Raw genomic sequence first — 17,438 nt, 5'->3', positions numbered from 1 at the left:
AAACCTATCTGCACAGAGATACCTGGCAGCAGCACACACTAAGGGGAACGAGAAACAAGGAAAGGGCCATGTAAAAATATGATGCAGTGCTCCTTCTCTGGGTAGCCAGCTCACCTGCAGTAAGTTCTGTAACCTGAACTAAATAAACCAGGAATGTACAGCAGGAGTATGAGTTTTCACTCCTCCATAACTCACTCCCGATGCCCAGCTGATGTTAAAAACAGGACTGGTGCAAAGATCCCGATGCCACCAGGGTCTGTCTTAGAAAGGCTGAGAGAGGGAACTGTGAGCTGAACATGTTCAAGAAGAACCTGAATAGTTAGGAGCGTGAGACCTTGGGTCACTGAGAGAGGTTTTCATGGGAGGAGATACATTAGGAGAATTCATTCACTGTCTCCGTATCACTGGAAAGGATTAGTGGATAATCAGAGGGCTGAGCCCCAGGTAAAGTGTCTCAAGGCACAGCTCTCGGCTTCTCCAAACCATATTAGGTAAGCATCTCTAAGGCTAGCTGAAACCCCCACAAAGGCAGCCCAAAGATCAGGTGTCACAAACGGGGAGTGTAATGCTTGATATGGAGGCAAGGGGAGAGTCCCTGACTACCTCAAATCTGTGCCAGACTGACAGACATTCTTCAGGCAAATTGGGATAGCCACATAGATTTTAGATGCAGAATGGACTAATAGAAGTGCAAAACTTAATGAACGGCTTCAGTAAAAAAGTGATGACAGAATGAGAGACTATAAAGTAAGGAGAATTTTATAGATACTAAATGTTTTAAATGAGGAATAAGACGACAAGAGGAATAGTAATAGGTTTAGAAAAGCTGTCTGTAGCTACTTTTTCAGACAAGGTCAGTAAAAAGGAAACTGGGCTTAGGTTAAAGCTTTTAACTTTAATTGTTTAAAATATATTGATGTTCCTATCTACAGGCAACTGTGTCCTTAAAAGTTGGTGATTTGTGTATGCTAGCCTTTTTCTTTCTTGCTTTCTTTTCTTTAATAGTATTTCAAGGACAAGTCTCAGAAAGAAGTTTCTGCTTTGGTCCAGGTACTTCCCAGAGGAAAAAAATAAAAAATATTTAATCAAGACATAAAACATTTAATGGTAAAGAAAAAACAATTTCTTCCTGAAGTGTCTATTTGAAAGATCAATGTGTTATCTGGCTAGGTAGACTAGGTGATTGTTTGGACAACTAAGAAAAGTATAGTTAAGTATAATGCAGTGAAACAGAGTTGGGACCATTAACTTAAAAATGGTAAAGTAACTAACTTTTTTTTTTTTAAAGATTTTATTTTTTTCCTTTTTCTCCCCAAAGCCCCCCGGTACATAGTTGTATATTTCGTTGTGGGTCCTTCTAGTTGTGGCATGTGGGACACTGCCTCAGCGTGGTCTGATGAGCAGTGCCATGTCCGCGCCCAGGATTCGAACTAACGAAACACTGGGCCGCCTGCAGCGGAGCGCGCGAACTTAACCACTCGGCCACGGGGCCAGCCCCCATAAAGTAACTAACTTTTGACTTCAGACATAATTTTGTTTGGAGACTGGGGGTGAGAAAATTTTGCTGGGCTGAGGCCCAAATAAGATAAGTAGAGACAGAAAATATGCTGGAGAACTGTTACCAAATAGTTCTTCTCCAAGGCCACAGAGCATGGGAAACGATTTTCTGTGTACTTTTCCCCCCTTCTCCTGAGTCAACTTGGAACCCGGCTTAGGATTCCTAAGGTTTCTGAAAGACACATAAGAAAGCTTCAATCCTGATTCACAGCCCATTCCCATTCTATTTGTTAGTAATAAAATGGGAGAAGTTAAATGGATATAACACTGAGTAGAAGGAAAGTCTATTATATGAAAAAAAAGTTATCACTGTTAATTACCAAAGTTCCAGAAGCACTGGGTATGCAAGGGAGGAACGTGCAGTGTGAGTAGCCTCACTCTGGGAGCTAGTATGACAGAGTTTGGGACATCTAGTTGTTATGAGAAACAAGATTACCCTTCAGAGTTATCTGAGGCAGTATTAAAAAGAATAAGGGGGCCGGCCCAGTGGCGCAGAGGTTAAGTTTGCACATTATGCTTCTCAGCGGCCCGGGGTTTGCCAGTTCAGATCCTGGGTGGAGACATGGCACAGCTTGGCAAAAAAAGCCATGCTGTGGTAGGCATCCCGTGTATATAACAGAGGAAGATGGGCATGGATGTTAGCTCAGGACCAGGCTTCCTCAGCAAAAAGAGGAACATTGGCAGTAGTTAGCTCAGGTCTAATCTTCCTCAAAAAAAAAAAGAATAAGGAGCCTGCTCTGATGGCCTAGTGGTTAAGGTTTGGTGCACTCTGCTTCAGCAGCCTGGGTTTGGTTCCCTGGTGAGGAACCACACCATTCATCTGTCAGCAGCCACGCTATGCCGATGGCTCACACAGAAGAACTAGAAGGACTTACAACTACGTACTGGGGGCTTTGGAGAGGAAAAAAAAAAAAAGAGGAAGATTGGCAACAGATGTTAGCTCAGGGCAAATTTTTCCCAGCAACAACAACAACAAAAAGAACAAGGGGATCAGTCTGAAAAGAGCTCCTAATGGGCAAAAGGCCATCAATCTATGATGATGCAAATTGTGTAATTAATATATAGTTATGTGAATGCAAGCTATAACAAAAAGAAATATAAACATAAAGCCAAAGACCATTCACCAAGGGTCAAGAAGGATCACAAATAGACTTGTAACTGGTCCTCAAATCAAACTCATTGGCAAACCACCTTGGTAAAGGATACAAAATCAGAGACAAAGAGTGGACTACTTTCTGGAATTCTCAAAGGGCAGGAGGCAGAAGATCTGCGCAGGGACACCTTGGCCAGCCACTGACTCTGCTTTCACCTGTGTTGTATCAATGCGGACGTGCTGACACTTAGTTTGGGTCAAGAGCCAGGAAAGTTCAATGTTTATAAATAGTCCTTTAAACAAGTTCAGAGGTTTATCACTGCTTGTTCTTTCAGAAAGGTAACAGAAACAAGAGTATAAGTGGGCAGCAACAGGTCAATACCTGACACAAGCTCTCTGGAAAGGATAACAGGCAACAGTGGGCCATGCTGGTGACAGGTGGCAAGAGAAAGGAATGAAAATGTATGATACTCTGTCCCAGTGCTGGGAAGCCAGTTCATTTCCTCTAATGTCTACACGAATTGGGACTCTAAGTAGCTGCTTCTTATTAAAGAACTGAAAAATACAAGTAGAAAGCAAACACTTACTTCTGTCCATCTTTCACAAAACCTTTTAAAGAAGATCCTCTATTAGTAGCAACTGCTTTTCCACCAAGGCCAACTATGAGAGCTGTGAGTACTGCACTCTTCCCACCTAAAGAAACAGGTGTTGAAGAAACCACATTCATTAGAGAGAGAAAAGAAAAGGCTAACTCCTATAATTTGACGTAAAAAGATTTTTGAATGAAAATGTGAATTAGTCTAACCCTGAAATAAACTTCAGTGATAATTCCCTTGCAGCACCAAAGCAGGAAACTTATAAAAAATGCTGTATATATCGTGAAATATTTAGCTGCTGCTATTAGAAAAAAATTAGCACATTTCAGGAATAAGTTTTGCCGCTAACAAGGAAATGGAAAAAATGGTTGATACCTTTCAAACCTAAAACTCTCATCCGAGCCCATCAGCCTGTTAAATAAATTTACCTTTCTAATTACACATATGTACTTAATTCATCTAATTTTTATTACACTCTAATTTAATTACAATTTACTTTTACATAAATTCTCAGAAGTCAGAAACTATTTTTAACACCCCTTGAATGCAAGCTCCACAGGGACAGGAACGTTGCCTTTTTTATCGCTGTATCTCCCATATCAACCCATAATAGGCACTCACATATTTGTTGAAGAAATAAATGAACTTAAATATGAAAAAATTATCAGTCATAAAGACAGATGTTTGTATGTAATATTTTGACCATTATTCCTAATTTGAATATTATTCATTTGCTAGCTCTTTGAAAACTGTGCTTCTTTTCACCCTGACAGACATAAAATATCACAAGCTGAAACTCCAAAGTCTATAACAATTACTTAGAATATGGTAACTATTTTCTGAACTCCACAATCAACCGATTCAATCAACTCTTATAAGCCCAGCATCTTCCGCACTATATCCCAAATTAAGCAAAACACCACTGGCTAACTCCATTTAGTTCCTGGAATGTCTTTCAAGTCCCTATCCTCTCTCCTTTTCCTTCATTTCCAAATTCCCTGCCTCTACTACTTGTTATTAAGTTTTAATAACAAAAGCACCTTTTCAAAAGTTAAAAAAGAAAAGACCTAACTGCAGAACCCACCATTCTTTACTTTTTGTCCCATGTGACCTCCCTGTAGCACTCATCCCTTTGTCCATTCTCTCCTTGAAAACACTTTCCTCTTGATTGAATATAGAGCAGGGAAAACAAAGAACAACAACTAAACAGACTGGAGCTCCACATAGCCAGTTTTGCATTCTAGCACTGTCAAAGTTGTAGACTCTGGCAAGCCTTCTCTCCCAGTGGACTGGTCCAGTCAAGCTGTCAGCAGCTCAAGCCTCGCTCCTCTATCACAAGAGCTGCCTAACTGGTCTTTCCAACTCCTGTCTTCCCCCTTCTAATCCATTCTCTGCAATGTGACCAGTTGGTTTCATAAATCTCAACCCTGTCATCACTTTACTCAAAAACTTTAATGAGTTCCCCAGTGACTTCTGAATAAAACCCCAAAATCTTTATCACGGCATTCTAGATCCTCAAGAATATAAGCCACAACACAATTTTCCAGTGTCAGCTTCTGCCCCTCCTACCATGTGTAAGATAAAGCCATATAAGGTAGTTCACCACTCTCCATACACATCTACTTCTACCCCTCCAAACCTCTGGTGAGGAGCAGTCTTTGCCTGGAACATCTCAGCTGCTTCTCCTCCAAGGGGACCTAAAGAATCTAGAATTTCCATTCAAGCATCAAACAAATACCATCTCCTCTTAAAGCTTTCACTGGCCCAACAGTGAGAAGTAGTTTCATTCGTGTTTGGATTCCCCTGGCACTTTATTTATGCTCTATTACAACATTTCATGGATGTAAGACACAGGGCTGCCTCAATCACAAGGAGGACAGCTTTTCCACTCTTCTGTGGATGAATTCCAAGGTAAATGGATTCAAAAGAATAAGCAGGAAATGTTTGTCTCTGCTGCATAAATAACAAACCCAGAGTTAACTTATTATTTTCTTAAAGTATAGACTGGAAGCAAACACTAAAAATATTCATGACCACAAGTTATAGATCTAAAACTTGGATTTATAAGCACTAATAGTCACCTGTTTAAAAAAGTTAATGCATTCTAATCTCAAAGCACTGCTCAAAGAAAAATAAGCGGTGCAAAAGCACTTACTTCCATTGTTGCCAACAACAAAGTTGACATTAGAACCAAATTTAAAGGGTCCAAGCATCGAATGACACATGAAGTTTCTTAGCTGAATACTCTCAATTATTCCAACTTCTGCTGCAGTCTATTAACAAAAAACAATGAAAGAAAACAATCAATTTGTCTAATTCACTCAGTATAATCAAGCATTTGCTGGCAGGAGAAAGACCGGCAGTGTTACCAATGAAAGAAATTACAGAAAGTGAATAATATTAACTTCAATCAATGAGTCAGATGAAATTAGACAGGAACCTTATATGAGTAACCACTCATTCTAAAGTCCTTAAAGGGTCTAATAAGCGTATCACAAGGTTTCTTAAAACAGACAATACTAACATTTGAGTCAGAAAATTTTTTGTTGGAGGGGGTTGTCTTATGCATTGTGAGCTGTTTAACAGTAAACCCAGCCTCTACCCATTAGACACAGGTATAACACAACCATTTCCCGGCTGTGACAATCAAAAACATACCCAGACATTGCTAAATGTCCCCTGGGGGACAAGATCCCCCCTGGTGTAGTAAAACTTCAAAAGATGACAATCCAGCCATGGTTTGAGCACTGAATTTGCTACAGACAATTCAAAGATTAGAGCACACGTTCTTAAAAGGTAAAACCTGCTTTTCTTGTGATTTGCTATGTCTGTCACTTGTTATAATTGTGTGACTTTGGCAACGTATAAAGAATATATGATTTCAGGGCCAGCGCCATGGTCGAGTGTTAAGTTCATGCGCTCCGCTTCAGCAGCTCAGGGTTTTGCCAGCTGAGATCCTGGGCACAGACATGGCCCAGCTCATCAGGCCATGCTGAGGCGGCATCCCACATGGTACAACCAGAGGCATTCACAACTAGAACATACAACTATGTACTGGGGGGCTTTGAGGAGAAGAAGGAATAAAATGGAAAAAGAAGACTGGCAACAGGGTTTAGCTCAGGTGCCAATCTTCTAAAAAAAAAAAAGAATATATGGTTTTTAAATCTGCGAATCAGAAATAATTAGCATACACCAGGATTAAATTAGAGAAGGTTTATACATGTTTTAATCATGAATTTGGGACACAGTGATCACACTTTGCAGTTAGAAATACCAAAATAAATCAACCATATTTTACCAAACCTCCCAATTTTTTTGAAGAATGAACAATGTTTTCAGCTTTTTTAATAGTTTCTTTAAAAACTTCCTGACTCCCTTCTTCTAGACAGTATCTTATTAAAAAGCAGAAAATATTCATATCTTTGTATGGTTAGAATACCAGAAATCACAGTTGAAGACTTTTAAAAATAAATTTTTATTTTGATCTAATTGTAGATTCAGGTATAGTTTTAAGAAATAATACAGGGAGATCTTGTGAATCCTTTACCCAGCTTCTGCCCATGGTAACATCTTGAAAACTGTAGTACAACATCACAATGAGGATACTGACACTGATACAGTCAAGACACAGGACATCCATCAGCACAAGTATCCCTCATGTTGCCCCTTCATAGTCACATCCACCCAATCCACCCAATCCACCCCCTCCTTAATCCCTGGCCCACTAATTTGTTCTCCATTTCAGGAATGTTATATAGGGGGCTGACCCCGTGGCTTAGTGGTTAAACCCAGAGCACTCCACCATGGCAGCCCAGGTTCACACGTTTGGATCCTGGGTGTGGACCTACACACCACTAGTCAAGTCATGCTGTGGAGGCATCCCACATACAAAACAGAGGAAGACTGGGACAGATATTAGTTCAGGGCTAATCTTCCTCAAGCAAAAAAAAAAAAAGAATGTTATATAAATGGAATCATACAGAATGTAACCTTTTGAGATTAGCTTTTTTCATTCAGCCTAATTGTCTATTGTTGCCTGTATCAGTTGTTCACTGGTTTTTTACTGCTGAGTAGTATTCCATGGACGGATGTACCACAGTATGTTTAACCATTCACTCACTGAATGACACCTGGGTTGTTTCAGTTTGGGGCTAATACAAATAAAACTGCTATAAACATTTATGTATAGGTTTTTGTGTGAAGATAAATCTTGCTCTCTCTGGGACAAATGTTGGGTTACAAGGTAGGTAGCTGCATGTTAAATTTTTTAAAGAAACTGCCAAACCATTTCCCATAGCCAGCTGTATCATTTTACATTCCACCAGCAATATATGAATATTCCAGTATCTCTGCACCCTTGCCAGCATTTGGTATTGTCACTGCTTTTTTCATTTTAGCCATTCTGATGAGTGTGTAATAATATCTCATTGTGGTCTTAATTTGCATTTCCCTGATGAAGAATGATGCTGAACATCATGCCATGTGTTTATCTGCCATCTGTCTATCCTCCTCTTCAGTGAATTGTCTCTTCATGCCTTCTGCCCATTCTCAAAATGGATTATTTGCTTTTAACTGTTGAATCTTGAGAGTCCTTTACATATTCAAGATACTAGTACTTTGTAGCATACGTAGTTTGCTAGTATTCTCTCCTAGTCTGTAGTTAGACTTTTCATCCTCTTAACAGGGTCTTTTGCAGAACAAAAGTTTTTAATTTTGATGAAGTCCAATTTATCAATTTTTCATTTTATGGTTTGTGCATTTGGCATCAAGTCTAAGAATTCTTTGCCTAGTCCTAGATCCCAAAGATTTCTCCTGTTTGTTTCTAAAAGTTCTATAGTCTTACGTTTTACAGTTAAGTCCGTTACCTAATTTTGAGTTAATTTTTATAGAAGGTATGAGACTTAGGTTGAAGTTCATTTTTTTGCCTAGAGATGTCTAATTCCTTCAGTACCATTTGTTAAAAAGGCCCTTGCTCCCCCATTGAATTGCCTTTGAACCACTGCCAAAAATAAGTTGGTCATGATTTGTGTGGGTCTATCCTTGGGTTCTCTGTTCTGTTCCATTGATCTGTGTGTCTATACACCAGTACCACAGGGTCTTATTTACTGTAGGTATATCAGAAGTCTTGAAATTGGGTAGACTGATGCCTCCCACTTTATTCTTCTTTTTCAAAATTATTTTAGCTATTCTAGTTCATTTGCCTTTTCATATAGATTTTAGAAGAAATTTGTCTATATCCACAAAAACTCTTACTGAGATTTGAGAGAAACTGCATTAAATCTATATATAATTTTGGGGAAGAACGGACATCTTTTCTGTGTTGCGTCTTCTAATCTAGGAACAAATGAAGTATCTCTCTCCATTTATTTAGGTCCCCTTTGACTTATTTCATCTGCATTATATAGTTTTCAGCATGTAAGTCCTGTACATATTTTGTTAGCTTGAGACCTAAGTATTTCATTTTTTTAAGGGACTGTAAATAGTATTATATTTTGAATTTAGATGTCCCTGGGTTCAATGCTAATATGCAACAAGTGACTTTCTAAAAAAATGTTTATCTTGTACCTTGTGACCTTGCTGAATGCATTTATTAGTTCTAAGAGGTATTTTTCTGTAGATTCTTTGAGATTTTCTATGTAGACAATTATGTCATCTGCAAATACGGACAGTTTTCTTCTTTTCCTTTCCAACCTGTATACCTTTTATTTCCTTTTGTTGCTTTATTATACTGGCCAGATCTCCCAGAACTATATTAAGTAACAGTGAGGAGAGCACATCCTTGCCTTGCTCCTGATCTTAGGGAAAAGACATTTCAGTTTCACCACTAACAATAATATTAGCCATTGGTTTTTTGTCAATGCTCCTTATCTTGTTGAGGAAGTTCTCCTCTATCCCTACTTTTCTGAGAATTTTAATCATGAATGGGTGTTAAATTCAGTCAAACGTTTTCTTCTGCGCCAAATGATATGATCATGTAATTTTTCTTCTTTAGCCTGTTAAAATGGTGAATTAAACTGACTGATTTTCAGATTCCAAAACCGGCTTGCATGCCTAGAATAAACCCTACTTGATCGTGATATATAATTCTTTTTATATATTGCTGAATTCTATTTGCTAAGATTGTATTAGGGATTTCTGCATCCACATCCATGAGGTCTGCAGTTTGCTTTTTCAGTACCTTCTTTCTCTGGTTTTGGTATCAAAACAATGAATCGGAAAGTGTTTCCTCCTCTTCTATTTTGTGGAATCGACTGTGTAGAGTTCACGTTAACTCTTCTTTAAACATCTGTACAATTCTCGAATCAAACCAACTGGGCTCAAAGATTTCTTTTTTGGGAGTTTTTAAGTGATGAATTAAATTTCCTTAATAGTTGTAGAGTGATTCAAACGCTCTATTCCATATTGGGTGAATTGTGGTACTCTGTGCTTTTTGAGGAATTGGTCCACTCCAGCGAAGTTGTCAAATTTAGGAGTGCAGAGTTGTTAACAGTATTCCCTTATTATCCTTCTGATGTCAGCAGGGTCCATGATCATATCTACTACTTCATTCCTGATATTGGTAATTTGTGTAGTCTCCTTTTTTCCTTTGTCAATCTTATGAGAGGTTTGTCAATTTTATTGATCTTTCCAAAGAAACAGTTGTTTGTTTCATTGTTTTCTCTACTAATTTTTTCTAATAATTACCATAAATTTCAAAATTAGTCAGGTTCTTTTCAGCTTTTTAAAAATCATGTTGCTTTTCCTGTATTGAATTATTAAGAATATGACATATAAACCAAACATGAGAAACATGCCAATTAAAAAACCTAATTTTGTAATTTTGCACTTACCAAAGTAGAGGTACCATTAGCGAAAGAAGCTGTACCTTCATCTTCGTCACCATCTTTATCAAAATCCTCCAACTCTTCCTGTCTCGGTCTTTTGGCATTCTCAGGAGAGAAGAAATTTTCTTCCTTCCTTTTGGCCATCAGGTCTGAACAAATACTATAGTATCAATAAATTAAATCAAGTAGAGCATCCATGATTGTTTCATACACATTAAACTTAAAATAAATCAGACAGCGCTTAAGTTTTAAGTATTATGTCCATTCATTTTTACTTTAAAAAAAGTAAAAATATCATCTGCATAGAGGAAGGGAGCTGTGAGCCAAAGAATGCAGGCGGCCACTAGGGTCTGGAAAGGCAAGGAAACAGATTGTCCCTAGAGCCTCCAGAGAGGAGCAAGCCCTACAGCCGCCTTGATTTTGGCCTAGGGAGATGTGTTGGGCTTCTAACTCACAGAAGGATAAGATAAAAAATGTGTGTTGTTTTCAAAAAGAATCATCTGCATATGCTACACTAGCTGATTCTACTTCAGTTATTCCTGGCCAAGATTTTATTGATATGGGCCCCCCTAAATGTTTTGACTCCTAAACTCACAAAAGGTAAAGGATTTTATTTGTGAAACTGTGGTCTCTAGTTTCCTAGATCTATTAAGGGAGACAGCATCATGCCTTATGAAATTATTGCAGAGCAATCATCCAATGTTTACAAGCTTAAAGTATTAGTGAATCAGATAAAACTTTTAAGTTATTTTCCCAAAGCAGCATATTTGAAGCACTGCTCCCTAGCACCAGCAGTTTAGTCCATGCTGATTGTCTACTTTTTACCAATATACTGTAAAATTTATACCTAGAAAATTAATATATTCAAAGTCACACAAGATTTTCTAAATGTATGAATACCACACCTCAAATCAAAGCTGACAGTCTGTGACTGAAATTAAACATTATGACTACTCTGATTGTTGCTTTCACTTTTCTCTTTAAAATACATTTAAGACCTAAAATGATAGGTACCTAATAACTGTCTGCTGAACAAATGGAGAGGAAAATCCACGACATTGGTAATCAGAAATTTCTAAGATACAAGAAAAGACTATGAGGAATACTTCCAGTCTCAACCCATTTAAGTCCCCCAAGGACTACACCATCGTAACCCTGCCTGTACCAGGTACCTGGACAGTAGTAGACTAAATGAGATGTTCTCTCTCATGAATTTGGACTGGAAGATTCTAGTCAGTTCTCACTAGAAGAGATGATGGGTCTATGTGATGATGTGCACACAGAGGAAGAAAGCCAGGCTTAGGTGGATGTGTGTGCTGGCAGGGTATGGGGAGCTAGTGGAATGGCATTACAAAGAGATGATGAGTCGAAGTGTGGGAACAGAAGTAAGAATTTGAGAGAGGAAAAGAGAGCGAGGGGAGAGAGACATTCACACACACTTTAATTTTTTAATCCACTGCTTTCCAAACTCACACTGACAGAACAAATTTTGCAGAAATATCAAATAGCTATACATATTCTGGAGGAATTGTTTTGGGGAACTATCTTTGTCAGGTTTTGTTATTATGACAATGCATGCTTCATTAAATAAACTGAGTAGTTTTCCCATCTTTTTAATGATCTAAAATCGCTTCTATGGCATGATATTTAACTGTTTTTTGACGGTGAGAAAGAACTAAGGTTAAAGTTATTAGTGGAGTCTGTTTTAATTTTACAAAATTATTTCAATTTCTTTTTTGTATAGTGGTCTTTTACTCTTCTCTATATCAATTGTTCTGTAATTTTATTTTAAGAAACATTGATAATTTAAAGCCTCAAATTTACTACACGAAATTACCTTATGTTTTGTAAAATCCTCATCCGTAGTCCTAACTCCTTTCACGCAAATTCTATTTAATTAAATTTTAAACATTTTCTCTAGAAACTAGCTCTTTGCTTTATCAAATCTAGTTTTTCTCTAATGTGAATATTTTAAAGTTTATTCACATATTTTTATACAAGCAAATATAAGAGATACGCAGTGGGGCTAGTTCAGTCTCTAATTCTTTTTTTCCAAAGTACAAGTTAAAAAGAGCAATGAGAAGAGGCCAGCCCAGGCGGCACAGTGCTCCATTTTGGAAGCCTGGGACTCACTGGTTGGGATCCCGGGCATGGACCTACACACTGTTTATCAAGCCATGCTGTGGCAGACATCCCACACACAAAACAGAGGAAGATGGGCACAGATGTTAGCTCAGGGACAATCTTCCTCAAGCAAAAAGAGGAAGACTGGAAAAAGATTTAGCTCAGGGCCAATCTTCCTCGCCCCCCCACCCCCAAAAAGCAATGAGAGACTTCCACTTCCAGGAAGATGGAATAGATGTACTTTTCCCTATTCCTCCTGCTTAGTAAACCTAAAAGCCTTGGAAATTATATAGAAAATAAACGTAAGACAACTCTGAAAAAGAAGGAGGTTGACTGGCTAGGGACCTCAGGACCCAAGAAATGACACCATGGCGAGTTCCCTGAGTTTTTGTTTTGCCTCAAATATCCCATACTTGGAGAAGCCAGCAACTGAGGAAACACCAACAGGTGCAGTGGGGAAGAAAAGGCCTAATGAAAGCTTGCTCTCTCTAGCCAAAGGACCAGGAAAAGGACAGCCTAACAAAACAGAAAACTTTTAGACACTAATTGCTCTACTCCAATTAAATACCACTGAAAAAACTGCGGCCCCTCCTAGTCCCCCCAATGCCAGCCAAGGCCAAGTGGATAGCCTGGACTTCCACCCTGGTGAGGCTAGAAGGAGGTATCTCAATATCCCAAAAGGCTAGTGTCAGAGAAGGCTACGTAGGCCACGTAGGCAGCCATGATACTGGTGTCGGTGGAGACCACCTAGAGAGCCTAGACGTCCACCCCCACCAAGCAGTAATAGGGTGTTACTTACTCCCATTCCCTCCTGGATGATGTCAGAGGAGGCACTACCACTACCCAGAGAGGCAAGGACACCAGCCAACTGCAGTGGCCATGGAGACCACGAAGGGAGCTGAACTTCGCACCCCCACCCAGCAGTCACTGCAGCGAAGAAAAGAGTTCTGGTAAAGTTCTAGGTTTGGATCTGTGTCGGTGGCCCAGTACCATAGGGCAGCAGATCTCAAAGGCTGTGGTCTCTTACAAAGTACTAAGGACCTCAAAGAGCTTTTGTTTATATCTATCAATATTTACCAGATTAGAAGGTAAAACTGAGAAACTTTAAAACAAAAAACACACAACTACACCTTCTATCAGTTGTCAGAGAAATGTGATCACACGTCTCCTAACATCTGGAAAACTCCACTGTACACTCATAAGTGAATGAGAATGAAAACGGCAAATGACATCTCATTATTATTATGAAAACAATTTTGACCTTGTAGACCCTTTGAAAGAGTCTCATGGATCCCTGGGCCACACTTTGCAAACTGCTGCTATATGGATACTATAAGCAAGTCCAAGACACAACGCCGTTAAGTTATAAGGCATAGCTGGCAAGCGATAAAATTAGAGCAGCAGAGGGCTGTAGATTGGATATTCACAGTGTGGTCCAATGACCAGCAAGTATCACCTACATCTCCTGGGCACGGGCTAGATATCCACAATCTCAGGTCCCACCCTCAACCAAGTGAACGAGAATCTTCATTTTAACAAGATCTCAGGTGATTCATAAGCACTTTAAAGTTTGAAAGTACTGTTGTAAAAAAAAAAAAACTTGGACTTTATTCTATCCTGAAGGCAATGAAGAACCTAACTTATCATGATAAATTAAATATCATTTAAAAGGTATATTAGCTAATATCCAAAGGACACTTATCCTAAACAAATGCCTTTTGAGACAATATTAACATTACCAACACATTTATAAAATATTCAACATCTTTTTCACCAATAATTTAATGTTTATCTTAAATCTCCTACAGAAGTCAAAACTTAAAAATCAAACATATTTCTCAAATTATTTAATAACAAGAATCAATGTACATTAGTTTCAGCTTCAGCTTGTTGCTAATTTAAATTCTCTAGCATACCAACAGGCCATTATTTCCCCAAGAACATTTTCTTCTCTCCCACCCATCCTCTATTCCCTTCTCAATTACTGAGCAGTAATTTATTTATTATAAAAGAGCAAAGAGGCAGCATGACTTGTTGTTTTTCCCAACAGCAAACGCCCTTTTAGATACAGTTCTTATTAATGCCTAATACACGATCTTACAGTGAGCAGGCACTCACACATCAGCTGACTGATTTTAGTATTTTACCATTTTCAAGTAAAATTGAGGGGAGGGAGGTGAATGAAGGCAGATGGGATGAGCTTCTTACACTGTATGTGAGATTCTGTACTACACTGAAGATAGCGTGCTACATGACAACCAGGATGTTTTGTTTGCTGTGCTTGGCCTGGGATTTGCAGTTTGCTATTAGGTTACCATGGTAACTTGCATCTAACAGACACTGAAGCATCCTACCTTTTAAAATAGGAATCACTGTGTAAGGTAATGATACTGGATTTTTAAAAACACATATGAACATCCTGAGAGTTAGATACAGGTCAAAATAGTAAAACTGTTTCCAATAGACTAAAAAGGCATATAAACAGATGCAAGGAAAAATATTTTTAAATATTCTGGAATATACAAAAAAGGGAAAAAAAGCTCCCCTACGGTTTTCAATATACCCACAAAGCTCTTCATAGTTTTTAATGTTTATTTACAATTAAAAAATCAGAATTAAGGAACATATCATTCCTCCCTTACAGGAAGCAAACTCCACCAGAGCACAAACAGTAACAAATATGCAGACTACCAATAAAAAATAAGTTCAAGAGGAAAAATCAATAACCAAGGGTTCATTACAGCAGGTATGTGCATAAGAAATCTGATAGAGATCAAACGCATTTTAACAGGCTTATAAATTTCTAAATTTTAAATTTTACTGTATCTAATAATTCATACTTCCCATTAATATCAAAGTAGGGACTAACAGTAGTTGAGAACAGACATAACAGAATTGGAATTACCCGCAGAAAATAGTGATTAAAAAAAGGCAAATTGCTGCTACTTCTGAATCTGCCGTGGACTGCATTTACCTCATTCCCAATTCCTTTCCTCCCACCATCACAGACGTTTTCATTCTACATTAAACAACCTCATTTTCACTGTATTCACTCAATTAAGTGCACTGCTTGGAATATATCACGAAATCAAATGAGATGTGATATATGATAAATAATATAAATATTTAAGTGAAAAAATGCCTAACTCCATCCATCAAACAATTCCAGATCAGTAAAACTGGGAAACACTAAGCACAGCATTTTCAGACAATAAAATTTGAACACAAAGATTTGTGTTTTCAAAACATCCCTGTGACCTCAATCTAGAGGACAGACGAAACACAGGGAGTGAGAAGACGGGCAAAAGAGACCAGTCTCTAAAGCATGAGTGGTGCTGAACCAAAGCAGTGGCAACACCAGGGATGAAGGGAAGAGAGGAAACCAAAAGACTGAAAGACTGGGTGAAGTGGGTGAGCGGAAGTAACATTTGTTGAGTACTTACTGTATGCTTAGCTCTTGAGATAAACACTTTATTTCCTTTAATCCTCAACATCCTTATGAGATAAGTAATGGCCTTATCTTACAAAAGGGGATATTGAGGCTCAAGTGAAAGACATCTGCCCAGGCGTATGAAGCTGTAATTTAGCAGAGCCCAGATTCAAACCCAGGTTTGTCAAAACCCAAAGTTGCAGTTCCTCCAGGCACAAATAACTGAGTTTAAATGACAGTTTAATTGTTTATAGGCAGTGAAATTGGCTATTAATCTACTCATCTTCTTGTCTATCCTTTATTAATGTATAAAACTACAAAAAGGATTCTATTGTGATGTGTCCCTCCAATATTACTATTCCAGCCAATTAAAACTTTGGGCTCACATTATAAAATTTCATGTTGTGTTTAATTTTCAGAAACAATCTTCACACAATGTTGAATGCCATAAGTAGTCAAAGCAGCTTTAGCAAGGAAAGAGGATAAAGCGTTTATTTTGTTTGAAAACACTGAGTGTGAAGTACTCCTAGGATATTGAGATGGAGAGGCCAACAGGCGGTAACATATACTCTGCAGTAGAGGTGGATGTGGGAGTGGAGCTAAGAAAGCTACAGAAATCATCTGAATTTGGTCACTAGGGAAAGTATGTTGAGTGAGAAAAGATTTATCTAGTGAATCAAAGAAGTTAACATTAATATAAGTGACTACGCTTGACCCTCATCTGGAGTCATACAGACTTAAGAGTGTGGGGGGGTACATATAACTGTGACATTTAATTATGCCTTAAATATAATGCATACTATTATGGTAAAATTTTGAGTTACTTGGTTATTAATTCCTGAATGTAACCCAGATACAGCTTGGATTAATTTTCCTAACTTAGGTCTAAAAGTGATAGTCAAGATTTAGGTAGGTTTTATACAAAATTCTACATCCAAGCACTCAGTAAAATACATTCAGTAAAATAAACCTCTGGGGAATAACACCTGTTTTTCACTGCAACAACTTTAATATGCTATTTGTACTGACTTTTTCCCAGGCTCAATACTAAATGCTTTATACTAATTAGAGATAGATATAGAGAAAGAACTCTGTGTCTCCCCTCCCCCAACACATTTAAGAATCCTGTAAGTTAGGTACCACGTTGTTATGGTCTCCAATTACAGAAAAAGAACCGGAAACGTAAGAGGTGGTATCAGCTTGCCCAGAGTCACACAACACTGGTTCTGTCTGACACAAAATCGTTTTGCATGCAACACTCTAGTGATCTCCAAACTTTTTTGTACTTACACCAATTCAAGAAATTTTAAGTATACATTCCAACATAAAATTATTGCCCTGAATATTTCACAGAGAAACAGAATGAGATAAAATAAATCTAAGGAGAAGTTCTAATATGCTCCCTCCCCACCCACACGCCCATGGAACAATCTGCAGGCCACTGCACACGCTATTGAAGGTTTTAAAAGACTCCACAGCAGCCGTCTAAAGGTCAGGGAATTTGAACTTTTCTTCTTTTGAATATACCACAATAACTTGTTTTTAAAATACTCGCTTTTAATCTCCTACTCATGAAATATGCAGAGTAATAAGCCCTCACATAAACTCTGTTGCTCCTTCTACGAATCATCACAGTATTCTCTCAAGCCCGATACGTCCCAGAGCCCTTTCTCCTTGAGTCCTGGGTTCCGTAATTCCCAGTCGGAATTCTTCTCCAATTCATTTCCACAAGAAAACAGGAAGAAGAAATGCCATCATAAAACCTCCGAACATCACAATTTAATTTCCCGAGATAATACAGTTTGCGTTTTCAT

The 17,438-nt window shown here is 38.2% G+C and overlaps 1 protein-coding gene across 4 annotated transcripts in view; it reads right to left on the bottom strand.

The window, feature by feature from the left end:
• Nucleotides 1-17,438, bottom strand: part of SMC6 (structural maintenance of chromosomes 6) — an 80,458-nt gene that overhangs the window by 62,380 nt on the left and 640 nt on the right. Inside the window, exons 2-4 of one of the 4 annotated variants that reach the window (XM_046661572.1) lie at nucleotides 10,077-10,230; nucleotides 5,402-5,519; nucleotides 3,238-3,343 (exon numbers count right to left, since the gene is read on the bottom strand). In XM_046661572.1, the coding sequence (XP_046517528.1) occupies nucleotides 3,238-3,343; nucleotides 5,402-5,519; nucleotides 10,077-10,214 (362 nt within the window). In that variant the 5' untranslated portion in view covers nucleotides 10,215-10,230. Of the gene's footprint in view, nucleotides 1-1,622; nucleotides 1,730-3,237; nucleotides 3,344-5,401; nucleotides 5,520-10,076; nucleotides 10,231-17,438 lie in introns of those variants that run through there. The other 3 variants (XM_046661573.1, XM_046661576.1, XM_046661575.1) reach the window with 3 other exon arrangements.

The sequence above is a fragment of the Equus quagga genome, chromosome 5 (genome assembly GCF_021613505.1).
Source record: "Equus quagga isolate Etosha38 chromosome 5, UCLA_HA_Equagga_1.0, whole genome shotgun sequence".
Taxonomy (NCBI): Eukaryota; Metazoa; Chordata; class Mammalia; order Perissodactyla; family Equidae; genus Equus; species Equus quagga.
This window is presented reverse-complemented; position numbering and strand designations above follow the sequence as displayed.